Source organism: Musa acuminata, chromosome BXJ2-4, assembly GCF_036884655.1.
Source record: "Musa acuminata AAA Group cultivar baxijiao chromosome BXJ2-4, Cavendish_Baxijiao_AAA, whole genome shotgun sequence".
Lineage (NCBI taxonomy): Eukaryota > Viridiplantae > Streptophyta > Magnoliopsida > Zingiberales > Musaceae > Musa > Musa acuminata.
Window position 1 is genome coordinate 33660177 of NC_088341.1, and position 27841 is coordinate 33688017.

The following is a 27841-nucleotide window of genomic DNA, read 5'->3' on the forward strand; positions in this document are numbered from 1 at the left end:
TAATTGTGGCAAAAGGAAAGAAGATTAACTCTTTTTATGTCATGGAAGCTAAGCTACACAAAGGAGAGATTAATGCAATTCGAAAAGGTGAAAGTATAGATCTTTGGCATAAGAGGCTTGGACATATCAGCGAGAAGGGACTTCAAACTCTTGCTAGAAAGCAGTTCTTACCAGAGTTGCAAGGTACATCTCTTAAATCTTGTGATCATTGCTTAGCTGGAAAAACACATAGAGTTGCATTTCAGACATATCCATCATCTAGAAGATCTGATGTTATTGATTTAGTTCATACTGATGTTTGTACTATGCAAACTAGAACTCTTGGAGGTGCTCTTTATTTTGTTACTTTTATTGATGACCATTCTAGAAAAGTGTGGGCTTTTGCTTTGAAATCTAAAGACCAGGTACTCGATGCTTTTAAGGAGTTTCATGTCAATGTTGAAAGAGAAACTGGCAGAAAACTCAAGTGTGTTCGATCAGATAATGGTGGCGAGTACAGGGGTCCTTTTGAGAATTATTGCAGGTTCCATGGTATCAGGCTTGAGAAAACAGTTCCTAAAACTCCTCAGCAGAACGGCATGGCAGAAAGGATGAACAGAACCATTGAAGAAAGGATTAGGTGTATGCTTTCCCACGCCAAGTTACCAAAGTCATTTTGGGGGGAGGCTATGAGAACTACAGTTGACCTGATAAATCTTTCTCCATCAGTTCCTCTGCAAGGTGATGTTCCAGAGAGAGTATGGAGAGGAAAAGATATATCTTATAATCATTTGAGAGTCTTTGGGTGTAAAGCATTTGTTCATATTCCCAAAGATGAGAGGTCCAAGCTTGATAATAAGGCAAAAGCATGTATCTTCTTGGGATATGGTCATGAAGAGTTTGGGTACAGATTATGGGATCCAATGAACAAGAAGATTATTAGAAGCAGAGATGTTGTGTTTCTTGAAGACCAATTGTTTGATGATGGTGATAATGTTGAGAAGCCAGAAACCTCTGTTTATATTCCTTGGAGTTTGGGTCCAGTTCCTTCACCTGTAGTTCATGATGATCATGGGGGAGATGAACAAGAAGATTGTGGTGAGAATACTAGTGATGATACACCTACAGTTGATGATGCTGAACCAACTGAACAGGCACCTCCACCACCAGTTGAGATTTCATTGAGAAGATCCACTAGAGAGCGACAACCCTCTACCAGATATCCTCCACATGAGTATGTTATGCTTACTGACGGGGGAGAGCCAGAAACTTACCAAGAAGCTATTCTACATGAGAATAAGAGTGAGTGGGTTAAAGTCATGCAAGAAGAGATGAGATCTTTACTTGAGAACCACACTTATGACTTGGTAAAGCTGCCGAAAGAAAAGAAAGCTCTCAAGAATAAGTGGGTTTATAAATTGAAGACTGAAAATAATAGCTCACAACAAAGATATAAGGCACGACTAGTTGTGAAAGGATTCAGTCAGAAGAAAGGTATTGACTTTGAAGAAATATTTTCTCCGGTTGTGAAAATGTCCTCTATTCGAGTTGTTCTTGGTTTGGCTGCCCGCTTGAATTTAGAAGTTGAGTAATTTGATGTAAAAACAGTATTTCTTCATGGTGACTTAGAAGAAGAAATTTACATGGAGCAACCAGAAGGTTTCAAAGTCAAGGGAAAAGAAAATCTGGTATGTAAGCTTAGGAAAAGCTTATATGGACTCAAACAGGCACCTAGACAGTGGTACAAGAAGTTTGATTCCTTTATGATGAGCCAAGGGTATGATAGAACCACATCTGATCATTGTGTGTTTATGAAGAAATTTTCAGATGATGATTTTATTATTTTACTACTATATGTTGATGATATGTTGATTGTTGGCCATGATGTTGGAAAAATTGGAAAGCTTAAAAGAGAGCTAAGTAAGTCTTTTGCCATGAAAGACTTAGGATCGGTGAGACAAATACTTGGCATGAAGATTCTTCGTGATAGGAAGAAAAAGAAGATTTGGCTATCTCAGGAGACTTACATTGAAAAGGTTCTTGAAAGATTCAACATGAGTAAAGCCAAAGCAGTTTGTTCCCCACTTGTAGGTCATTTCAAGCTTAGTTCGAAACAATGTCCTACAAGTGAGAAAGAAAAAGAAGAAATATCCAGAGTGTCTTACTCATCTGCAGTAGGCAGTTTGATGTATGCTATGGTTTGTACTAGGCCAGATATAGCTCATGCAGTTGGAGTTGTTAGCCGATTTCTCTCAAATCCTGGAAAGGAACATTGGGCAGCAGAGAAATGGATATTAAGATATCTAAGAGGTACTTCCAAGTTGTGTTTATGTTTTGGTGATGATGAACCTGTGTTAGAAGGGTACACAGATGCAGACATGGCAGGTGATACTGATTCCAGGAAGTCCACTTCGGGATTCTTGATAACATTTACAGGAGGAGCAGTCTCTTGGCAGTCTAAGTTACAGAAGTGTGTTGCTCTATCAACCACAGAAACAGAATACATAGCAGTTACTGAAGCCTGCAAGGAAGCTTTATGGATGAAAAAGTTTCTACAGGAATTGGGCTTGAAACAGGAAGGATATAATGTTTACTGTGACAGTCAGAGCGCTATTCACCTCTCCAAGAATTCAACATATCATTCTAGATCCAAGCATATTAATGTGAGATATCACTGGATTCGTAATGTGCTTGAGATGAAAGAATTACAGTTGGAAAAGGTGCATACCAATGATAATGATTCAGATATGTTGACAAAGTCTTTGCCTAAGGAGAAGCTTGAAGCATGTAGGCGAAGAGCGAGCTTGGTACAGCCCACCATATGAGCTGGAGGGGGAGAATTATTGGGTCCAGTCCATATGTGGGCTTGGACAATTGGGCCTATTGAGCCCAAATCAACAAATCAAAGAAATTAAAAAGAGGAGAGAGAAGGTGAGGAAAGAAGATCTGATTGCAGCGTGCGTGCGGCGGCGTACAGAGAGAAAAGAGGAGAGAGAAATAGAGAGAGAAAGTAAGGTTTCTGAGTTTTCTGCTTGACGATCGATGGCCAAACGTTGTTAGTTTCGACCCAAATTTTATGTGGAGAATTCTTGCAGCAAACTCTACAATCCTAACGGTGTTGATATGCAGTTTACCCTCTCTAAGGTACTTTCTTACGATATCCACTTTGTGAGACCTAGAATTCTCTTTGGAGGAGATCCACCTATGTGATGAAGATATGGTATTCTTGAGCCAAGATCTATGTTCTTGATGTTATTCTGATCCTCTAGTTATTCTAGAGAAGACCTACTGTAAACCTGTTATCATTATTATTGATAGTGGAAGTTTGAAGTGGACTACGGTCCCGTGGTTTTTCCCACATTGGGTTTTCCACGTTAAAATGATTTGGTCTCACTGTGTGATTGATTTATTGCTCTATTGTTTATGCTGTGTTGGTTGATATTTTTATTTGGATATCAAGTTGGTATTTTGATGAGGAACTCATATTGATACACGATGGAGGAGTGCGGGGGGCGGCGGGGAGATGAAGTCGAATCCGCACGCAGCCCATCGTCAACTCGGAGGGGATGATTAAACTAAGAACTCGAATGCGCACGGCACTCGGATAGGATTTATGTGTCGGTCTCAGGGTCACTACAACTAAAAATCTCAGCTCTTTCTCCGCATCTAGATGGCTTTTGGGTGGTAGGCAAAGTATGCAGGTACATTTATTGTCAGTTGATAAGATTGCCCTTCTTTGCAATGCATCTTCATATTGCAATCCACCGACAATAGAATATCTGTAAAACATTCTTATCTATCCCAACATCATCGATCGGGATTCATGGACTTTTTCTCCAGTTTCCCATCTCCCGTCTTCCCAGCTCTCACTGCTGCCAGTGTGATGCTGGCACTCTTCCTCCTGAGACGATTGCTGCGGCGCTGCTCGTCAAGTGTTCACCGAAGGAAGCCAAATTACCCACCCATCGCAGGAACAGTATTCCACCAATTGCTAAACCTCAGTCGATTGGCAGATTTCCAAACCGACCTCTCCCGCAAGTACAGGACCTTCCGAATCCTCACCCCCTTCTGCAACTATGTTTTCACTGTCGACCCTGCCAACGTCGAGCACATCCTCAAAATCAACTTTGCAAACTATGGGAAGGTACTTCAATCATCTCCCAACTAAAAGGCTTTTTCTGAGATGTGTGAGATATAGGGAATAGAGAATTGCTCGATGAACGTCACCTTCTTTGCAGGGGAGCTTTACTTACGATATTATGTGCGACTTCTTTGGCGATGGAATCTTTGCGGTGGATGGTGAGAAGTGGCGCCATCAGAGAAAACTAGCGAGCTTCGAATTTTCCACAAAGGTGCTGAGGGACGGCAGCAGTGTGGTGTTCAGAAGCACTTCTGCCAGACTTGCAAAGATAATCTCAAACGCTGCGAGCTCTAATGAAATGATCGAGATCCAAGTAAGCGAGACTTGCAGCATGCTGCCGTTCTAACCTTGCTGTCCTTGACCGTTCCTTCATCTCTCTTCAGGATTTGCTCATGAAGTCGATGTTAGATTCCATATGTAAAGTTGGGTTTGGTGTGGAGTTGGATACGTTGACCGGATCGACTGAAGAGGGGAGAACTTTTGCCAAGGCGTTCGACGATGCCAGCGCTCAAATAGTGCTCCGGTTTTTTGATGTCTTTTGGAAGGTCAAGAGGTTCCTCAACATTGGCTCAGAAGCCAAGATGAAGAAGAGCCTCAAATCGATCGATGATTTTGTGTACAAATTGATCGATACAAAGATTGAGCAATTGTCTCAACGACAAGCCGGATTCGTAAGTCACACCTGGCATTGACATCTTGAACAGGAGGTTCTACATACTGATCATATGTTCTTCATGGCAGATGGAAAAAGAAGACATATTGTCGAGATTTCTAATAGAACGAGAGAAAAATCCTGATGACATGAGCGACAAGTACTTGAGAGACATCATACTCAACTTTGTGATTGCGGGAAGGGACACCACGGCAGGGACTCTTTCATGGTTCTTCTATATGCTATGCAAGCATCCCAATGTACAAGAAAAAGTAGCTCAAGAGGTGAGAGAAGCAACCAAGATAAAGGGCGAAGTGACCGTCGACGAATTCGTCGCAAGCCTAACCGAGGAAGCCCTCAACGAGATGCAGTACCTTCACGCATCTCTGACCGAGACTCTCAGGCTGTACCCTGCAGTTCCACTGGTGAACTATCTGAAGCTAATTTGCTGGTCGATCCTTGTTGGCACTCGGTGCTTGCTTACTGACTCACATGTGTCAACACAGGATGTCAAGCAATGCTTCTCGGAGGACACATTACCAGATGGATTCGACGTCAAGAAAGGAGACTTGGTGATTTACCAACCTTATCCTATGGGAAGAATGCAGTTCTTGTGGGGTGAGGATGCAGAGGATTTCCGGCCAGAGAGATGGCTCAACGGTGACGGTGTGTTTGTGCCAGAAAGCCCCTTCAAGTTCCCTGCTTTCCAGGTGAGGCAACCAAAAACCTGCAATTAGCTGGATAAGTCGATCTGAAGGTGATTGATTCTTTGGATGCTCGTGGTATTGCAGGCTGGCCCTCGCATCTGTCTTGGAAAGGAGTTCGCGTACAGGCAGATGAAGATCTTTGCTGCTACACTACTGTGCTTCTTTGAATTCAAGATGTGGGAAGAGATGAGCACAGTGAGATCAAGGACCATGCTCACTCTTCAAATTTATGGAGGACTCCATCTCGCTGCTCTTCACAGACAAGGTTGCTTGAACGCAGATTAGTATGCTTAAATCATGCTTTATGTTGTTATTTAATGTAGTCTCTACCGAAGGAGCATGAACCTCTCATGCATCTATAAATATTTAGGAAATGAAACTTGGTGATCCAGGACTGGAAGTCCTGGATTTTTACCTCCACTCTCCCACCATTCCCTCAGGGCTTGGGGGGGCCATATTAATTATCGAAGCCCTCCAAGCAAGTGCAGGTCCTGGATTGCCTTCAGTTCCTCCAAAAGAGCATTGGCTTCTGCCATTAAGGGGCTCGATGTCTTGCAGCAGTTGCCCCCTAAAAAAGGAATTCACCATCTGCAGCTTTAAGAAGGAAACGGGAGCCTGCAGGTTGGATAGAAGAAATAGATGAACCATCGGTTAGAAGAACGTAAAAGCAATGTATCAGGTGTTAAGCGATTGCGGTCTATGTGTTAAGCGAGTGCGGTCTATGTGTTAAGCGATGCTATTGCAATGTGCGAATCCGCATGACAAAAAAGATGAAGAGAAACTTTTGGCAGCCATTTCTTCACTGCCAAGCAACCATTTATTCACATCTCAGCCGCCAACCATATGTAAGTGTGACAATATATCCGATATACTAGTGTAATGCGTATAGCGTCATGTATCAGGGTCCGTCACCCCACTCCTGTGGCATCTTCATCAACACGATCTCCATTCTCATTTCCTTCCTCTTTGGGCTTCCATGGAGTTCATCCCAAGTTTGCAACCTCTCTTCTTAAATAACTCTCTCACAACTGCAATTGTGATGGTTGTTAGTTTGGCAAGTCCCATAGTCCCACATCGGGAAAATCAGACTTGTTGTCTCGTCTTGGAACTATAAATAAGGGCCTGAGCTTTGATGTTAGACACACCACGAGAAGTACCACAGACACCACAAGAAGTATAGCAGGCATCACAAGAAAACCTGCTTATGGTTTGAAGTCTTCTTGTTTAGGAAGCTGAAGGTGTTTTATGGCCTAGGAACATTTCCTAAGGCATTTGTAAGTGTCCCTCTTTTATAATAGTAATTTGCTCCTCTTTTTTCCGTGGATGTAGGTCAAAGTCAATTGACCGAACCACGTATATCTGGTGTTCTGGTGTTTTGTTTGTTCTTGTCGCTTTATTCTTTCCGCTTTATTGTCTTTGTTGTGTTACCAAAATTATTCTTTGGTAAATATCCTGGGGCTAGCTCTAACAAACTGGTATCAGAGCCTGGTTCTGGGATCTTTTGGCAACAATGACAATAACAAAGATTGTTGTCGAGAAATTCGACAGAAATGTCAACTTCGGCATGTGGCAACTCAAGATGGAGGCCATTCTGGTTCAAGACGGAGTTGATTTGGCACTTCAGGGTGCTGAGAACATTCCAGATGGTACGTCAAAGGAAGATCTTGCGGGTATGGATAAGAAGGCCCGATCCAGCATCATTCTAAACCTCTCTGACGAGGTTTTACGGGAGGTAGCTACGGAGACTACGGCTAAGAGTATGTGGGACAAGCTTAAAGCTTTGTACATGAAGAGGACAGTGGAGAATCGTCTCTACTTGAAGCAGAGACTGTATATGCTTCGGATGGTTGAAGGTACATCTATACTCTCGCATCTTGATAAGTTTGATTCTTTGGTTATGAATTTGGAGAATATAGATGCAAAAATTGATGATGAGGATAAGGCTTTGTTGCTCTTGTGTTCTTTTCCCCAATCTTTTAAGCATTTCCGTGATACTTTGATTTATGGAAAAGAAACAGTTTCGTATCAGGAAATTAAATCTGCACTAAAATCTAAGGAGCAAATAGATAGAGATATCACTGGGGAAAGTAGAGGAAATCAGGCTGAGGGTCTGGTTGTCAGGGATAAAATGGATAAAAGAGAATTTGACAGTAGTAGATCTAAATCTAGATCTAAATCCAGACATAGAAATTTGGAATGCAGATATTGTCATAAAATGAGGCACATTAAATCTGATTGCTTTAAATTGAAAAATAAATTAAAGCAAAAGGAAAAATTTGTTGAGAAAACTATTGAATCCGCTGAAGCTAGTGTAGCATCTGATGAGAATTTTGGAAATATTTTCTTTGCTACTGATGACAGGACAAAGTCTAAAAATGAATGGATTTTAGATTCAGGTTGTTCTTATCACATGTGTCCCAATAGGGATTTGTTTTCCACATATGAATCTTGTAATGGTGGAATTGTTTTGATGGGCAATAATGCTGCATGTGATGTTGTTGGTAGAGGAACAATCCGAATTAAAATGCATGATGGTATTGTGAGGACGCTCACTAATGTTAGACATGTTCCTGATTTGAAAAAGAATCTCATCTCTTTAGGCACCCTAGAGGCCCTTGGGTGTAAATACACAGCTGAAGGTGGAGTTATGAAAGTTTCTAGAAGTGCTCTTATTGTTATGAAAGCTTGTAGGTCTGGTAGCTTATATATTCTGCAGGGAACTACTGTCACAGGTTCAGTTGCAGTCTCGTCATCATCATTGTCTGATTCTGACATCACCAAATTATGACATATACGTTTGGGTCATATGAGAGATATTCGACCACCACAAAGGTATGCAAATTTGGTTGCATATGCTTTGTCTGTTGCAGAAGAAACAAGTAAAGTTGGTGAGCCTACTACCTATTCAGATGCAGTTTCTTTTGATAATTCCGCTAAGTGGTTGATTGCTGAGGGAAAGGTCCTTGTTCAGAAAATTTATACGAAGGACAATCCAGTTGATATGCTTACGAAGCATGTTCCGGTTTACAAGTTCAAGCAGTGCTTGGACTTGGTTGGTGTTCATTGTTGGTGATTGCCCGTTGGGGCTTTTATGAAGAAGATGGAGCAAGTTTTGTTGGGACATGCCAAGGTGGAGATTTGTTAGTTTGGCAAGTCTCATAGTCCCACATCGGGAAAATCAGACTTGTTGTCTCGTCTTGGAACTATAAATAAGGGCCTGAGCTTTGATGTTAGACACACCACGAGAAGTACCACAGACACCACAAGAAGTATAGCAGGCATCACAAGAAAACCTGCTTATGGTTTGAAGTTTTCTTGTTTAGGAAGCTGAAGGTGTTTTATGGCCTAGGAACATTTCCTAAGGCATTTGTAAGTGTCCCTCTTTTATAATAGTAATTTGCTCCTCTTTCTTCCGTGGATGTAGGTCAAAGTCAATTGACCGAACCACGTATATCTGGTGTTCTGGTGTTTTGTTTGTTCTTGTCGCTTTATTCTTTCCGCTTTATTGTCTTTGTTGTGTTACCAAAATTATCCTTTGGTAAATATCCTGGGGCTAGCTCTAACAATGGTAGCATTTTATCTCCCGAGCCACTGTTTTTGTGATGCTCATCAGTTTCGAAGAAGAAGAAAAAGGTGGAACCATCTATCTTCCATTAATTCCTATGGATTTCTACATCGATCTCTCTCGTAACCACAAAACTGTTAGGAGGTTCATCCCCTCCTGTAACTAAATCTACACCTCTACACCATCAACTCTGCAAACGTCGAGTACATCCTCGAGACAAACTTCGTCAACTTTGGCAAGATAAACTGAGTGAATTGTGGTCCAGGGCGGCTTTTAAGTATGATGTGATGAGCAGCTTATTGGGGGATGGGATCTTTGCAGTGGATGGTCAGAAGTGGTGCCACCGGATGCAGCAAGATTTCATGAGATGATCGAGATCCAGGTGACGGAGACTATATTGATTGTGCCACGATCGCCAACTCCTGGATGCCATGTTTCTCTTCACGATTTGTTCATCGAGTCCATGTTGGATTCCATATTTAAAGTAGGCTTCGGGATAAAACTAAATACATTATCTGCATAGAATAAAGAAGGGAGAGCTTTTGCAGAGGCATTCGATGATTCAAGTGCTCGATTGCTAAGTCGGCACTTCGATGTCTTGTGGAAATTTAGAGGTTTCCGAATATTGGAGAAGAAGCCAAGATGAAGAAGAACCCAAAAATGATGGATGGTTTTGGGTATAAATTGATCGAGCAACTATGTCAACTATCAAGTCAAAATTGACCTTTTGTCATCGTTCTTTATGGCAGATGGAGAAAGAAGACATCTTGTCGAGATTTCTAATCGAAAGAGAGAAAAATCCTACTGACATGAGCTACAAGTACTCGAGAGACATCATGCTCAACCTTGTAGTTGCATGCAGAGATACCACAGCTGGATCCTTTCATGGTTCTATGTAAGCATCTCAATGCACAAACATAAAAAAGAGGAGCAAGGTGAGAGAAGCTAACCATCGACGAATTTGTCGCGAGCCTAACCGAGGAAGCCCTCAACGAGATGCAGTACCTCCACGCATCTCTATCCGACACTCTCTGGTTGTACCCTGCAAGAACTATCTCAAGCTAATACGCTGATTGATCCTATAAGCACACCAAAAGCCTGCATTTTGCTGCTCGTGGTACTGTCGGCTGACCCTCAGATCTGTCTCGGAAGGAAGTTGACACACAAGCAGATGAAGATCTTTGCTGATACACTCCTACTCTTCAATTTTGATGGAAGAGACCCATCTTTCTGTCATGCATAGGTATAGCTGAGCTGCTCGAGCACAATACAGTTTATCTAACCATGTTTTCTGTCGTTAATGCAGCCTGAATTGAATGCGAGTAATTCAAGAAATTAAAAGTGAGGAACAATCAGATGTAGAAATTTCATTTTTCTGTTCATGATTTACATGGTACAGGGGTCCACAGCACCATACCATACCTCACCTTTAAGGAAAAAAACATGAATCTCCTCTGCATCCATGGAGAACAAGGACTATAAGCTTTCACTCAGGACAAAAAGCTTTGAAACCCACCAAAGCAAGTCCAATCTTGAAATCAACTGATAGTTGCTAATGGTACAGCTCGTTTAGGGGACAATAAGATCCATACACTGAAACAATTTATACTACAATTTCAATCTAGAATTTCATTATAGGGTTAGCTAAGGTCCAGCTTGACTTTGATAAGTGATCTGATGTATTTGCTTGATACCACTTCTGTTCCCTCTTGGCCTATTCGGAATATTATTTGTGATATTTAATGTTTGCTTCAAGATCATAATATAGTAAACCTAACTAATATATCTTACTTGCAAGGGCAGCAACCATGATTCCTGCAAGCAATCTCCTTGACATCTTACGGTACACCTCTTGGTTCCATATATATGAAGCTACACAATGTATAGTTCATAGGAGTTTATTCTGCCCAGAGAGCTACAACAATCAAACATAGTTTCCAGGGCTCCAAAAATAAAAAGAGATCATGGAACAAACAAAAGACTAATAAGAGTGAAACTGATTGCCCGAACAATGTATGTTATTTACAAAAACCTAACTGTTCCTCAACAATGACCAGATGTTTTATCGCTCAAAAACAGCTAAAAAAAATCTTTAAAATAAACATGCAATTCCTATCAAACGGACTACCGTAGCGTATTATAAAAGCAGGGAACTGACTTTTTGAACACTTTGCTAAGTCTCTTCATTGACACTGATGGGCATCTTCAGCTATCCAGACTGGTGACTTATGTAAGTTGTCCATTGGCATAATATTGACAAGGATCATCTTCTTGTTCCTGTAAATTGGAAGATACTAGCTTATCATCGTGTAAAAGAATTTGTAGATAAATTTTTATACATAAGATTCCCATCACAATTCATAACTATGATGTCACGTAGGTGGAACATCAAGAGCAAAAGCAAACAATCACACTGAACAAAATTTACTTTAGAAGCCTCAAGTACTTGTTCTGGGAGAACAGGTAATAGAAAACCAACAGCCACCCTCCCCTTTCGGGGCAAATGAAGAAGATAGCATTTGAAAGTGCAGAGAGAGATTCATAGTCATATAACAACAAAAATATCGTACAAACAAGGATGGACATGCTGCTCACATGATATGTTGCATCCCATGCTGAACATGAAGCCAGTAGAACTTGAAGCCAATTGTCTGTAAGATTTCAAGAACAAGTTGAAAACAAGCTGAATCCATTTTTTAATGTTTTCTATGTTCTGTTATAAATCATCTGATCTTGGCCTTGATACTTGATATTCAGAGTCATGCTTTTAGCTTTGCATCTTAGCAATGATTATTTGTGCATAATTTGCTTTGATTATTCTTTGTACAGGTGGTTTAACCTGTTAACCAAGCTCATAAGCTTTCTAAGAGCTACAGTTTTGAGAAACTAACTTATGATTTGCTATAAGAAACCAAGAAAACCAAGTGAAATGATGGAAACTTTTCCTTCGCAAAACCTACATTTTAACAAGAGACACTTTGGAGGCCCTCTTTTTACAAGTTCACAAAGGTAAATAAATGTGCATCATCACCAAAACAAGCATAAAAAAAGAAATAGGAAGAAATGCTCTAAATCATACTGCAAATTTATTAGTTCTAGTTTTCAAAAAATCCTTCCGAAATTACATGCTTGTGTCTGCTATAACCATCTAATCAAAGAGAACCTTCTGTTATATCAGAATAAAGGAATCATCATTCTCTACAGATAATTAGACGAGTCGCAAGGCCATATTCTTAAAAGATGAAAATTTATGGAGAAAAAATTATTGTATATCTAAAAATTTCATAAGAACCAAAAACGGTAAGCATAGAAATATTTAGACTTCATTTTATTTTACAGATCTTCTCACCAAGGATTGAAATTTTGTACCATACTGATGTATCAAACTTTGCTCAATACGATACGGTACGGAAGTACCGAGCGATACGCTAGGGCATATCGAGCGATATATATATATATATATATATATATATATATATATATATATATATATATATATATATATATATATATATATATATATATATATATATTAAAAAATCTAAAAAGAAGGTGTATGCTGCCTTGGCGATGTCGCCTCCTTCTTTTCTCCTCGTCGCCTCAGACGAGGAGAAGAACGCGATCTTCAGCGAAGAATGTGACAAAGATATCAAAGGCCACAGACATCTCTGGCCTTCGACAAAGAATGCGGCAAAGAAGAAGCCATAGAATCGCAAACAAGGTGATGAAGGAGACCGCTTCTTCCGCTGCTCTAGCCGCTGCTTGGCCGTTACCTCCTGGATTGAGATCGTTGAGGGAGGGCGGCGCCGGATCAGGATGCGTCGAGGTTCTCCTGATTCTCCCTCTTCTTCGAATGCTCTCCCTTTCTTCTTCCTTCTCCCTCGACGCTTCTTCTTCCCTCACCGCAGCCAGGTTGATACCGCCCAGTAGCGGGCGGTCTGCGTACCAGTCTGCTGGTAGACCAGTACGTATTTCCCGATACAGGCGGTATCATTTGAAATTTAAAACATTGCTTCTCACTAAGAATGCTTGGTATAGTAATGCTTGTATGCTGAAAAGAACATAAAATTAGAACTTAGGATTGCGCATCAAACATCTACAATCTGAAAAAGGGCCTGCGGCAACAAATGAAATTAAGGAAAACAATGATTCAATGAATTGAATACATTGATCTCCCTTCAGTTTATCTAGCCAGTCAACAACATGAATTTAATTAGTAGAGGAACATACCTGATAAGCCTTTACCATCTTTGGACATTGACTTTCCTGGTCTATTTCCACTCTTAGTCCCATTTGAGCAATTTCAGGTGTAATGACGGGCTCTTTCTGCTCAAGTTCAGCTACCTTGTACTGGTTTTCTAGATTTCCTTCCAGCAAGTATCTTATTGATAAACTTCCCCATTGTCTCAAGGATTGATCACAGTCATCAACAACACACTGTTTCAACAGCAAAGGGATCCCATCTTGCTTCCTGATCTCATCTTGAACCTGCTTCCTTCCATGCAAAAAATTGCAAAGGACAGAAACTACATCTCTCCGGAACCCTTTGTAAGGGCAAACTTTTGAGTCTGTGGATGTCTGCATTGCATGGTTCTTAACAATATTTGGCGGCTCAAGTTCTCGAAGATATCTTAAAAGAAGTTGTAGAAGACCTGCAGATAGCAATGAGTCTGCAGGGTCCTCCAACGCTGATGAAGAATGATCCTTCCACGCACATATATCCCTCAAAATGTAGAATGAACACCAAAGAACATTAATTGCAAGATCATCAGTGAGACCAGCAGATATGCTTTGGGAACTAGCATCAACAACTGAGTAAGCTTCTTTTAAGAGTTGCAGAACACCAAGTGCAAAATAGCTGGAAATGGTATCAAGAACATCAGGCCAGGCAATCAGGTGGTAAGAAAGAAGTCTGAGAAGGAACACTTGTTCCTTAGTAAAAAGCTTGTATGTGAAGTTAGCACCAAAGGAATCATCCAAGGTATTCACTGAGCTTAATCTCTGGAACACAAGGTTGAAATAGATGTCCTTGATGCATGCTTTGCCTAAAAGAAAATAGAGGCAAATCTCTTTACGACAACCTGCAAAAAAACAAATCAAATCATGGTGCCAATAATAAATACAAATTAAGAAACTTTGTAAATATTTCTCATAATACAGGAAATAAAGATGCAAAGAACATAATTAAAGCTAGTGACAGGAGGTCCATGATTTGAGGAAAATTAACAACAGCGAAAACGACTAGCTCCGGCAACATCAATTTTGAACTTTGTTTTGCATCAACGCGCTATGGTTAAAGGGCACAGGTCTAAGCAATTTCACGGCATCAAACTTTCTAGACCTAATGACACTCAACAAAGATAAAACACAAAAATGCTTCTAATTAAAACTGTGTTGAACTGTGTCCTCATGCAATTCGGAAAGTTACAATTCTTGAAAGACTTGAAATTATGTACAACAAGATAAAAGGTCATGTTATCTTTCACCGATTACTGATAAACAAGAAACAAGATGTGATCAGCAAGACTTGTAACATTTTTAAGAGATGAGATCGAATCGAAAGATTTTAAGTTTTGAGAAAGAAAGGGTAACAACTGACTTGGTGACATGGTGTTGACAATGTCCAAGAGAATCGGTAACCCCCTCCCTTCCTCACAAAGTTCTCCCAATCTCCGGCGCCCTCCCGTGGCGGAACAGCACATATTCAAAACCTTGCAGAGGCTATTGCACACCACAGGGTTGCGCATCGCGGCAATCTCGCGGAACCAGACGGGGAAGAACCGCGCCCAGACGGCGGCCTTGTGCGCCTCTCCGGCCAAGGCGACATTGCCCAGCACCTGAAGCACCGTCTGTAATATCTCAGCCGAAATCTGGTGGCCGCTGAGCAAGACGGAGGCGATCCGATCGAGGCCGCCGGCCTCGAGGAAGGCGTCCTGGTTAGGTCGCTCGCAGCAGAGGTTGACGGTGATGCAGAGGCGGGGGAGGAGGAGGAGCGCGGGGGAGGACGAGAGGCAGCGGAGGACGGCGGGGAGGGCACCTTCAGCGGCCAGGCGGGCGCGGCCGTGTCGGCTCCTCGAAGCGTCCAGGAGGGCTAGCACGACTTCCATACGATCGTCGGCGGCCGGGTTCTCCATGGCGTATCCTCTGCTTCGCTTGCGCTTCCAACTCGTTATGCTATCGTCGCTCAGGTTCGAGTCCAAAGGGCGAGACTTGTCCAGATGGCCACATAATGTCAAGGTTTTATAGTTGATAGGGAAAGAAGTATTTTTGCATCTTCACCCTCGTAGGATTTATTATTCTTATAGATTCTCCAATTAATCTTATTCTTTCTCATATTAATTCCTAAATCTTCACCTCAATAGCAATTAAAGTTTCATTAAATATTAATCTGATTTAATAATATTACGTCCTCAGAAATTATTTTTTTGATTAAATTTTGAGCTCTTTGCATATCAAACCCGAAATGATTTGATCTGATATAGCAAAGGTATTTGAATTTAGATGTATTAACCTTTACTCACCTTGTTATCTTCAAGATCCATTTTGAATTTTGATTTCTTGATTCCTAGTCTTTGCTATTAGCATATAGTCTAGATTAGCATATTAATTTATTTTTGGTTTAATTAAATATTTCATGATCAAAAAATAAATTTTATTTGATCATATATTAATCAATTTATTTTTGTGATAAATAAAATCAAAATAGAAATTTTTTATATATTTTAAAAATTTTATTATGCTTAAAAAATTCAGGAATAGTTTGACAATATAAGTCTCATTTCTCATCCCCCGAACTTCTTATTAAGATTTAATACCCATGAAAGAAAAAGAAAATTATATGATTGAAAATAAAAAAATATTAACAATGGTATGAATATATAAAATATGGATGCATTGAACAACAAAAGTATCATTTATTATGTTAAAGATATCTTTAAAATTAAAATATTAAGTAAAATAAATAAATTCAAATCAAAAGAACAAATCTATCAAACTGATGACCTCGAGTTTTTCTCGAAGAATTAAAAGTACTATCATTAGATTTTTCAAAGTCTTTTATATTATATTAATAGGTCCTTACCGGTGGTAAATATTTGTTTTGATCGAACACAAAATATTATATAGTAACGAGACAAAATATTGATAAATATTTTATAATTCTTGTAGTAAATATCCTAGAAATCCTAATAAGAGGAGTTTTTGGAGAAAATCCTAGAAATTAAGGTTTGGTTCTTTTATAAATATCTCATGTATCTTTTAAGTTTTAGTGTAAAAGAATCGATGTAAGGAACACTTTTAGTGTTCTTAGGTTTAGAGAGATACTCTCTAGAGTATTTAGAGAGATGCTCTCTAGAATTTCTAAATTAGGGTGTTTAGAGAGATGTTCTCTAGGGTTTTAAAAACAATGAGAAAAAATTATAAATTCTTTAAAGTTTATGTGAGATTATTTGTAATAAAATTTATGCTTGAATGGAGATAAGTTAAGATCTTGTAATTGATCTCACATAGTAAAAGATTTAATTTTTCTTTGATGTTGGTTAAAGTTCTCGAGCAACATTAAATATCATGTCAACCTTTTTAGTATGCTTTTGATTATTGCTCAATTTCTTTGTTGTTATCGATTTTTCTCCTCTCTATCCCTATTTTTTTTTATGGTACTTTCATTTTATGCTCTTGTATTATACACAAAGCTTTGACTACAAGACTTCCTCCTTTCAAAATAAGGGAAGTTAAGATGGTAACATATGGTGAGTTTTTGTAATTGATAGGCACAAACTGAAATGTAATTAAGGAAAACAAATTTATTTATATTTACATCTTCACCCCTCTGTTGATGTGTTAATTATACCCATGGGCTCTAACGATAAGGGAGTAAATGAAGATGGAGGAGGGTATATAAGGTATTTTTTATTACTCAGTTATGGAGTGAAAAAATAGTACAACACTCCCCCATTCATATCCATATTAGCATATTAATTTATTTTTAGTTTAATTATGAGTATTTCATTATCAAAAGAATATATTAAATTTGATCATACACTAACCAATTTATTCTATTTGTGATAAGTGAAACCAAAATAAAAATTTATATATTTAAAATATTTTATAATCTTTACAAAAACATGTTTGAGATACACATTATCATTCCTCATCTCCATCGACACTTGTACCTAATCTTCCAAGAAAGAAGATTTAAGACCAACAAAATCAAAAAATATATACATGATTGAAAACATGAAAAAAGAGATATGAATATATAATATATTGATAGATTGGACAACAAAAATATCATTTATTATGATAAAAATATCTTTTGATATTAAAATATTGAGTAAAATAAATAAATTCATATCAAGTAAAGTGACTCAAAACAAATATACTCTATCCTATAACCTCTGAGTATGGATTAAATTGACGATGAAAATTTTAATTTTTTGTATGGATATAGGGGGAGTTATCAAATAATATTAAATCTTACATTGATTGTTTTTATATTTTTTATTATTATTAATCTTTGGGTGGATTTCCTTTTAACTTATTTTTTCTTCTCTCTCCTCTTAATATTATTATGATATTGATCTATAATTTTAATTTAACATATTAAATTAAATTTTACATTTTAACCTTTTCAATATCTTCATCTTTATCTCTCTTGTCCATTGTTAAATAATTTAATATAAAGTTTTCATCTGACTCTTTCGTTTATATTTTTTATACTATACGTCAGATCTCATTTTTCAGCTTTGTCTCCTTTTTTTTGTTACGCTTTTCTTTTATAGTTCCTCTCTTTTTCTTTAGTCCCAAAAAAAAAATCTGATAGAACATTCAAAAATTATTTATTATTCTTTGCATTAGATCGGTCCTTAATATTTAAAATACTATAAATCGGTCATTAATCGATCATTAATAAATATTTAAGCAGTCTAATTATATATTTAAAGCAGTGAAGCAGTCTAATTATAATATTTAAAATACTATAAATATTTAAAATAGTGAATCGGTCATTAATCGATCTATATAGTGACGCGGTCTAATTATAATATTTAAAATACTATAAATAACACAGAAACTAAAATATTATATTTTTTATTTCTAAAACAATAACAATATATATCTATTTAAAACCTCACTGAGGGTGATAAGTTTGTTTGTATTATATTAAATCATTATTCCATAGTTATAATATTTTTATTTTAAATTACTATTTCTTAATTATAATATTTTTTGTAAATTTACACTGCTATTCTATATGTGTGAGACAAACATTGTGCCCTATTTAAAAATATTATATTTAATAAAAAAGTCAAAATCAATAATTTTTATTTTCAAACCAACAAGAATACATACATATTTAACCTTTAATAAGTATAGTAAAATCAATAATTAATATATATATATATATATGCTAATTTAAATTAATTAAGACTAAGTTACAATATTTTTAATGGGGTTACAGTGATTTAAGTTTGATAATAGAAAAATATTGTAAATCTATGCAAACCCACCCGGATTGGTTTCTGACATAAACTAAAAAAATTAAAGCTATCAGTGTATTTTTATTATTTTTAAAAAGTAAGTAATTTTTCGGTATTTTAAAAACGAGGGATATTATCTTTTTTTAGAAAAAAAACTAAAATTTGGGTTGCGTACAAATCACCGCGCTTCGGTTGTGGGCACGTCCAACTTTGATTTTAAACCCTCGATTAAAGAGAACGTACCAACAAAGGCCCGCGGCAACTTCTGAGAGGACCAAAGACTCATCGTACCCATCGGCACACCCACCCGTCCGCCTACCTACTATATGGTCGAGGTATTGGTGGGACCCCAACAACCCCAGCCAGTCACCTCGACGCTGAGAGCGTCCCCCCCAACAGACACTAGCAGCGCTTTGCGTGCACCGAAAACCATGACACGAGGCCTGTCCGAAAGTCACGTGCATCTGGAAAAAAAATTAAAATAAGAAACTCTTAGTCACGTGCCACCATCTCCGCTGCAAGCATTCCAAGATATTCTCCCACCTTCCCCCTCGTTTCTCCACGCTCCTCTCTCTCTCCCTCTACCTACCACCGTCCCGTTATCAGCACATGTATCGGGCTACAGCTACCTGAAACCTTACATATCTGATCTCACAGTGTAATGCTGTATGACTAAACAATGAACTATTATTTATTATACACAACACTCTATTGTAGCTTTCTTCATTTAATTTTAACTTTTAGAATTTTCAATTACTTTTTTCATTAAAAAACTTTTAATCTAACAAAAATTGACCAAGGTAGACTTGAGTTTCATCCAACTTTGACAGTCGTGCATGCATCTGATTTATACCTTTGTGATCCGTGCTGGTGGATACGGACGACTGGATTTCTATCTCGCTCTACTCTGGTATATGAACGGCTCGATCTTTCGGACTATAACATCCACAATTTTGGACAAAGCTGCCGTATTCACGAGTGACGATATCAACTGCCTTGTAATTGCCACACAGAGACACTGCCCTCACTCTGTTGTCGCTGCCCTCTCTTCGTTTCATTGTATCCGCAGATCTCGATCTCCTTGGACGGACGGGTGCCGATAGGCTCGATCGATGGGTCTGATGACGGAGAACGGATCCACGGCAGCCGGGCAAGAGGCTTCCAGCCTCAAATTCCTCATCTACGGCCGCACCGGCTGGATCGGCGGCCTGCTGGGCCGCCTCTGCTCCGAGCGCGGCATCCCATTCGCCTATGGCGCTGGCCGCCTCGAGAACCGCGCTCAGCTCGAGGCCGACATCACCTCGGCTGCCCCCACCCACGTCTTCAACGCTGCCGGCGTCACCGGCCGCCCCAACGTCGACTGGTGCGAGACCCACCGCGTGGAGACCATCCGGGCCAACGTCGTCGGCACCCTCACCCTCGCCGACGTCTGCCGCGAGCGCGGACTCATCCTTGTCAACTATGCCACCGGGTGCATCTTCGAGTACGACGGCGGCCACCCGCTTGGCTCCGGCATAGGGTTCAAGGAGGAGGACACGCCAAACTTCGTCGGGTCCTTCTATTCCAAGACCAAGGCCATGGTACAGTGATGATGCCTTCTTTTTCTTATGCTACATACCACCTTGTCGGCGTTGATTTGGTTGTCTCCATAAGGACGCGTTAGATTTGTGGGAGATTTTGTTGAGCAATTGAATTGAGGCGACGTAAGATCGTACGATGGACATTGTTAGCTTGCAGGTGACTGAAAGGTGCTCTCTAAGGTGCATATTAAGGATGAAAATGACGGTAGATGGTATATGGAAGGCTGGTGCCATTGGAGATTGGATCGGACCATATGGTTATTTGGAATTGCCATGCTTGTGCTACAATTACTGAATGCGTTTTAAGAATTGCTTGGGAGTAATGAGTTGATATGTTTGTGGTGTCGTTGGAGATCTGTTGAAACAATATTATTAGAATTACCATTGTTGCACTATAGATTTGGCAGCTCTGAAAATGATTACAAAAATATTGTTTCGGAGTGATGCATTGGCATGCTTGTTTTTGGAGATCTCTCGATAGTATTAGGCATAACCTAAAGTGTCACAACAGAAGACATTATGCCCATTACATCGATACAAGGAGGACTAAAAATGAACTTTTTGCTATTTTCTCGGATCTAGGGTTGTTGAATACCTTAGATTTGGATCCACTTGTCATTATTTCAGTCGCTTTCAAAATCTTGACAACCAAACTAGGGCTAGTCTGTGTTTATTCTTTCTATATATTTTTCATAATGCTTGATGGAGGTAAATTTGGTATATGTCACATTCTTTCATTCAATTATTTCCATAGACACATGATTGCTTATTGTTTCTGTCTTGTCTGTTGCGTAATTTTCCATATCAAGTCAATCTACATCTTCATTAATGGGATTGAATATAGTTCTAATTTTCTTGACCATTTGTAGCCTTAAAAAGTCATTTCTTGTTCATGGTATAAAATACTACACGAACTGGTGCATATTAACCCATATTTATTGGTTTGCTTGCACCCTAGTGGACCATAAACTTTAATAATGCTTGCTAGGTATGCAGTTCAATTTATTTTTTCATTAGTTTGTTTAGTGATACTCAGTAGGTATGCCTTTCGAAATCTTGGTATCATACTAATCCAACAGATTGTTGAAAATCTGTATTGGACGGACCAGTAATTAAAACCCAAGTCCAGACAAACCTTTACATGAGATGAAATGCTAATAAACAATACTCTCTACCTTCAGACAGGTTCGTCTGTTTGGTGGATTGCCTCATCACTTTAAGATTGAAGATAAATTTCTATGCTTTTTGGGGCATGGGGACTGACATAGAAGTAACATATAATGAAGCACACGTATCATTCTCATAGATCGATACATTTTAATACTTCAAGTGCATTTTAATACTTAATGACGTAGGCTGAGCCCCGCCTGAGATTTCATTACCATGGTGTCCTTTCCCTGCCTCTCATACCTGTTATCTAATGGTTTCTCATTTTTCTACTTCCAAGACTACTTTTATTGTTATTAGCAGTTACAACTTTGAGTCATTACTAGTGTTTTATCTTATTTCATAATTGTATTCTCTAACTTATAACTTTAGATGGTCTCTGGTACATTAGAGACTGATATATTCATTTTCTAAGCACGTGCTTTAGAATGGCATGTTATTTATACATAAGATGAAAATACAGATTACCTGCATGGGGTGAGTCCTTTTCCCATTTGCATATGTTTCATTTATGCTTGATTGTGACATTAGCACCCCAGTATTACCGTTGGTGATAGGAGTAACAAATTGGAAGGACTTAGATTTGAGATGCACACAGACTGCTTAATGCAGACCTTCAACTCTATCCTACCTTAGATGAAGATGGTTCATTTGAAGCTGCTTGGAGGATAGAGCAACATCTTCCATAACAAGGCTGACCATTGTGGTACAAGTTTAGTTCCTCCATCTATATTTTAAACAGGGTGATGCATTTACCTTCGTGTTCTATATTTATTGCAGTGTCTGTTTTACTCTGTTTTCTAATACCACCATGTAAACCGTGTTTATAGTTAATCCTATTGCTTTCTTATGGTGAGTTATGCATCCTTGATAGGTTGAAGAGCTGCTGACGAACTATGAGAATGTTTGCACCCTCCGTGTTAGGATGCCCATCTCATCAGATCTAACGAACCCTCGCAACTTCATCACTAAGATCACCCGCTATGAGAAGGTCGTTAACATACCCAACTCCATGACCATCTTGGATGAACTTTTGCCTATATCAATTGAAATGGCAAAGAGGAACCTCACTGGAATATGGAACTTCACCAATCCTGGCGCTGTTAGCCATAATGAGATCTTGGAGATGTATCGAGACTACATTGATCCAAATTTTACATGGAAGAATTTCACACTCGAGGAGCAAGCAAAGGTGATAGTTGCCCCTAGGAGCAACAATGAACTGGATACCGCCAAGTTGAAGAAGGAATTTCCAGAGCTTCTGCCGATCAAGGAGTCGCTGATCAAGCATGTCTTCGAGCCAAATCAGACGACATCCACGACCTAACAAGTTGGCCTCTGGGTTTTTCTTTCTTCTTGCTTCAATAAAGTAGTTTTCTTCGAATTGTTCAGTCATGTATTCATCGATGATAAGTGTGCAACTGATATCTAATTATGGTTCTGGTAGCCCTTGTTATGATCAGACTGGGAATGAAGAAGAAAAGTGTAGTGCAGAACTGTCCTGTTGCTGTTTATGTATCAAAGAAACCGGCAGGGGCTTTGAAAGCTATGGGCTTGTTGATGATGGAAACTGACTCAGAAATAAATAGGGTTTCAGAGATTCATGAGTTACTATTCATCTTTTTGTTACCAAAAATAGGAACTATCCGTCCAAAGAAATTCTGGAATTTTCTTTAAAATTTTAAAATTCTAAATAACAGGATTCCATTTTAGACCTTCTCATACTGCAGCAAGTTTGTTCTAAAAGTCATGACTACCAGTGGAGAAGATTGTGACCCAAAAATTCTTCATCATGAACAGATGAATACAAGTTATTTACATTGGAAAATACAACCAAGAATTAATGTTCTTCCTTTACGCGGAGATGCAAAAAGGACTAAAAAATAGGTCTCTTTTTGGAAACTATTCTAAAAAATATAAAAAATAAATAAAAAACATCACTCCACCGATCCAAAAAATACTCTCTAAGATTTTTAGACTTGTCTATAAAACATATCGAGATAGCGATATAAGAAATATTCACCTCCAATCAAAACTCGACATATGTCCTTAAAAAAAGGATAAAAGTTAAATCATTATATGTTAATAAAAAATATATTCTCTGATTACTTTCTAATTGTGAGGATTGCTTCCCCGCCCGTAAGCAATTAGTGAGGACTTGCTTTAAAAGGTATAGCCAGCTTCCGACTCTCTCTTCCCAGAGTCATCTAACTCGTCTTGGGAGTATAGCCAGCTTACCGTCCCATAATTTAAATAGAAATGGAATTACTGCAGTCCAAGCTTCGATAGTAGAAATAGCTTTTTTTCTTTTAGACATCATATCCAAATCCCTCTCTTATCTATTTATATCCTCTGCTTGCAAATAAATCCCCTTTCAGTTCCACTCTTCCTAATGCCAACCATTTCATCACCTGACAAGTAAGATGGTCCAGTCTGTAGTTGGAGGTAGATGTCAATCAGTTCTTGTTCTCATCTCGTTACTCCTTTCCAAATTTTGTTGCGTGAGCTGGGAGTCGTGGAAGTATACCTTTGCAGGTGAGTGGGCCTTTCCATGGCTGGTTTTTTCGGCTTCCCACGCTAAGGAGAGCATAAACCAGCTCTTCTCCTTATTCTGTGGCTTGTTAAAGGTGGCAAGGAACTTGCTTCTTCCGCATGCAGGTCCGGATGGACTTTCAATTCCAACCACTGCAGCAGAGCTGAGTGATAGCAGAAAGATGAACTGCCAACCAGTAGTGCAGCAGAGCTGAGTTAAATAGAGGAAGAGAAAGCAGCAAATCATACATATTTGTTTATTGAGGATTCCCTGTTGATTAAAGAAGAAAAACCTACTAGTGTAGTTCACCCTTTCGTATCTCTACTTATTCTTCTCTGCGTTATCAAGTCAAGCTAAGGCACGGCACGCCACGCCTCCTACCAAAAGCAAGCTATTTATAAGATTCTATTGTGATCGCGAAGCTGATGAATCATGAATGACAACACCACCTATTAAATCGACATCTTTTCCCTTTCGTGATCATCCCTCTTAGTATTAGGATTCCCATGTAGATCGATCAGCTTAGGTGGCTGTCCCTGTATCATTATTTTTCTTGTGGTGTTTGTCATACAAATGAATCGCTCTATGATAAGGCAGCCGGTCACTTCGTCCAACCCGTGACGACCAAATCCTGTGAGATTGCTCACGCTTCCCCTCCCATGCCGTCCTTGAAGACTGTGGGTTGATTAAGAAAGCCTGTGATCGAAGGCAATCTCTCCAACCAAACTTGTATGGCGAAGTGACAAAGCGCTGTCCCTACGCCATTCAATTAGCAACCAGTTTGCTTTACTCGGTCACGAGACATTAATAGAAGGAAGCCCAGTTTGCATCGAGAAAGAGATACTGAACTAAATAGTTTGTGTACGTAGACGTGTATATTTATATGTACGTGAGACGATCACGGTGCTCTCATGACAGATAGACATGGGAATCGTGCATCTACATAGGGTTGGAGGGGGTGATCTTGATGACGAGGCCGGGGAAGACGTCGTCGGGGTCGTGGATGTGCGGGTTGCGCTCGACGATGAACGGGTCGCGGCACTTGTCGCTGATGGTGTGCAGCGTCTCCCCCTCGCCCACCACGTAGATCTCGTCGCAGGGGCGGGCGACGAGCCGCCCGCCGCTGGTCGGCTCATCCAGCTCCGCCGTCGCCGGGCCCTCCCGCAGCGAGCTCAGCAGCACGACCGCCACCAGGGCCAGCGCGACGTACCACGACGCGGCGTCCAAGACGGACACGACGGCGGCCAGGGGTCTCCTTGCCGGTGACGCCATCCTCTCCTTTTCCTTGTTCTTGCGGTGGGGATGAGTTAGGACCGTAGGGAAGGGATTTATAGGGAGTAGAAGGTTTTAGAGAGAGGGGAGATATATGGGGCGGGAGGGGTTCGCGCGGGGGCCACACCAAGATGGGTCCCACACAGGAGTCGTGGGCGGAGAAGGGGGGATTTGGTGAAGTCTATTCTCCTAACTAGTGCTTGCTTTCGTGGGGTCAAACCAATGGGTGATGGATATGGAGGCAAGCGGGATGGATATGGAAACCATTATTCTGGAAAGGCATCTTGGATGGTGGATCAAAGAATCTTTGCCTCTATAGAGTTCGTGATAATATATGTGGGTGATGGGAGGATCCTGCTACTGCATGCCCCACACCTTCTTCTCTCCTCCTCCTGCAAAAGGGAGTTTGTTTGTGGATCAAAGAATTAGGGTTTTATCTGCTTTGCAGAGATCATATATATTCTAATGTTTAAAGCACAGTAGTTTATTTTCTATTATTATTAAATATAAATAAAATTAACTAAATATTGTTTTCCCTATAAGAGATAAGGTAAGTTTATTGGAAGACGATCGGTGACTTATTAAGTTTTTAAAATTAATAATGATAAATCATTATTCTAAATTTAGAATATGTGTGGTTCTTATTTTTTATTTCTGTATCACATCAATTTATTTTTATGTGAAAATTAGAAGCATGTGATTCGATTTTAGAATTTGAAGGAATATTAATCATTTTCATATGCTGACATAAATGATTGTTGATCGTTCATCTTCGTCGATCGGAATGAATCGGCAACCCGTGAACCAAAAACAACAAAGTGGAGAGAAGCAGCAGCAGAGAAAACAGCTAAAATCTACCACCAAATAGTCACACTTCACAGGAGATGATTGGAAGACAGATTGCTACCTAGTGGACATCACTTTCAATCGCCCAGGCTTCAGCCTTCAGCCATGGCGAGGCAGGTCGACTTACCCTCACACGTAACTGTTCCACTTTAGTGCATGTTACTGGTGCTGCTAATTCACGTTCCATGGTTCTTCCGACGTGGTAACTTGTCACCTCCATTAAGAGGAGAACTTCTCTCTATAAGGTAGTGAGAGAGAGAGAGAGAGAGAGAGAGAGAGAGAGAGAGAGATCATAATATATCACGTCATTGGTAAAAAAACATAGAGATGCAACTACATCAGTTTGATAGGGGATCTAATATGTATAGGAGAATTAGAATCATTGGTAGGGGTAACACCAAATATGATAAACTCTATAAGGTAGCATCTTGAATTGAAGCAGATCAGACAGTGCTGGTAACTGGAACAGGTGGAAGCTGGACAGCCACCGATGGAGGAGGGCAAGAACAATCGATGCTTGACTTGCAAAGTAAAAGGATGTCGACATCAATCATCGCCATGATCAAGCGGTGCATGCATGAGTGCGCCCGACGCCGACGGCGTCGAACGCCACCCGCTCGTTCTGGCCATCGGATGCGAAGTGGGGGGAGGAATGGTGGAATGGGCGAAGTTGTGCTGTACCGCTGATGTGAAGTTGAGAGATTTGCGCACCAACATATACAAAAGACTTTCGGTGCGTAATGGAGTCATCATCACCGCACCACACCGTCGTGGCCCCATCCATTTGTTCCGCCTTTCGACCTCTGGCTTTTCATCGATCATCACGTGTGGCCTTTCCTGTTCATCTTTCCTTATTTATTTATAATATGAGGTTATAAATCCGTCATTTAGAATGAGGATAAGCCCTTTTAAGTTATAAACAACTAAGGCTTCATTAAAGTCATAGGTATTATAATTATTCATGTGTTCAACCAAAACAATTAAGACCCAAAGGATCGTCTCATATCGTCCTTAACTGAAAGAGTCAGAATATATATATATATATATATATATATATATATATATATATATATATATATATATATATATATATATATATATATATATACTATCAATTTATTGAAATATGTAAAATGCTTATTTAAAAGCAATTAAATAGAATGACATGTAGGATTTATCAGTACCGAAAAATCGAACTAATTTGTCCCAAAAATACATGCATCACTATGTAAATTACATACTTTTGAACCATTCATAGCTATGGGTCTTCCAACCGGTTTCAACCTAATCATTAAGGACCAAATTGAATTGAATCAATTTTTAATATCATTCAGTAGGGCCAAAGTAAGGAAGGGAACCAATTCAGGCCTATTTAATTAAATTAGTACAAAATCAGTTGATCTGATTCAGTTAATGGTTAATTAATTTATAATTTAAAAATATTTTAAAAATATATAATTACTAATAAACTGGTTCGAATAAAGTAAGGTAAGTTTAAACTGAAATTGTTCTGATTTGATTAATTGATTTATAATTTTAAATAATTTAAAAATATATAATTTTAAATGAACTGATTTAGTTTAGTGAATTAATTGAATTGAATCAAAATCTTAATCCAATTTGATCGACACGATAAATTTTATAAAATTAGACTCGTGTCATTTGTAAAATTATAATATTAAAATTAGACTAACATCATTATTGTACACTTAGTTTGATCATTAATTTATAAAACCTAAATATCTAAAAAAATTATATAAAACCGATTTGATTCGATGGATTAATTGAATAAAAAAATCATAAATAAGAACTGTTTATATCCTGATTCAATTTTAGTTTCAGTTCGATTTCGTTTTATTTTTTTGGTTTGAACACCCCTACACATAGTTCTATCTCGTAGAATGTTAATAATGTGTGTGTATG

The 27841-nt window shown here is 39.0% G+C and overlaps 4 protein-coding genes across 4 annotated transcripts; 2 read left to right on the forward strand and 2 right to left on the reverse strand.

The window, feature by feature from the left end:
• Positions 1–3694: 3694 nt before the first annotated feature.
• Positions 3695–5899, forward strand: LOC135610430 (cytochrome P450 704C1-like). Its single transcript, XM_065104929.1, has 6 exons — positions 3695–4123; positions 4218–4433; positions 4504–4791; positions 4862–5197; positions 5279–5482; positions 5564–5899. Exons 1-6 carry the CDS (start codon positions 3803–3805, stop codon positions 5762–5764), a joined length of 1566 nt encoding a protein of 521 aa, XP_064961001.1. The 5' UTR covers positions 3695–3802; the 3' UTR covers positions 5765–5899.
• A 5154-nt stretch (positions 5900–11053) lies between these two features.
• LOC103976126 (uncharacterized) lies at positions 11054–15239 on the reverse strand. The gene is made up of 3 exons (XM_009391323.3): positions 14644–15239; positions 13275–14125; positions 11054–11321 (listed from the first exon to the last, which is right to left on the reverse strand). The coding sequence occupies exons 1-3, from the start codon at positions 15176–15178 to the stop codon at positions 11271–11273; spliced, it is 1437 nt and encodes a 478-aa protein (XP_009389598.2). The 5' UTR covers positions 15179–15239; the 3' UTR covers positions 11054–11270.
• A 4278-nt stretch (positions 15240–19517) lies between these two features.
• LOC103976110 (bifunctional dTDP-4-dehydrorhamnose 3,5-epimerase/dTDP-4-dehydrorhamnose reductase) lies at positions 19518–22865 on the forward strand. Its single transcript, XM_009391303.3, has 2 exons — positions 19518–20100; positions 22142–22865. Exons 1-2 carry the CDS (start codon positions 19633–19635, stop codon positions 22592–22594), a joined length of 921 nt encoding a protein of 306 aa, XP_009389578.2. The 5' UTR covers positions 19518–19632; the 3' UTR covers positions 22595–22865.
• A 1779-nt stretch (positions 22866–24644) lies between these two features.
• LOC135610431 (uncharacterized) lies at positions 24645–25132 on the reverse strand. Its single transcript, XM_065104930.1, has one exon. It carries the CDS (start codon positions 25070–25072, stop codon positions 24740–24742), a length of 333 nt encoding a protein of 110 aa, XP_064961002.1. The 5' UTR covers positions 25073–25132; the 3' UTR covers positions 24645–24739.
• Between the last annotated feature and the right edge of the window lie 2709 nt (positions 25133–27841).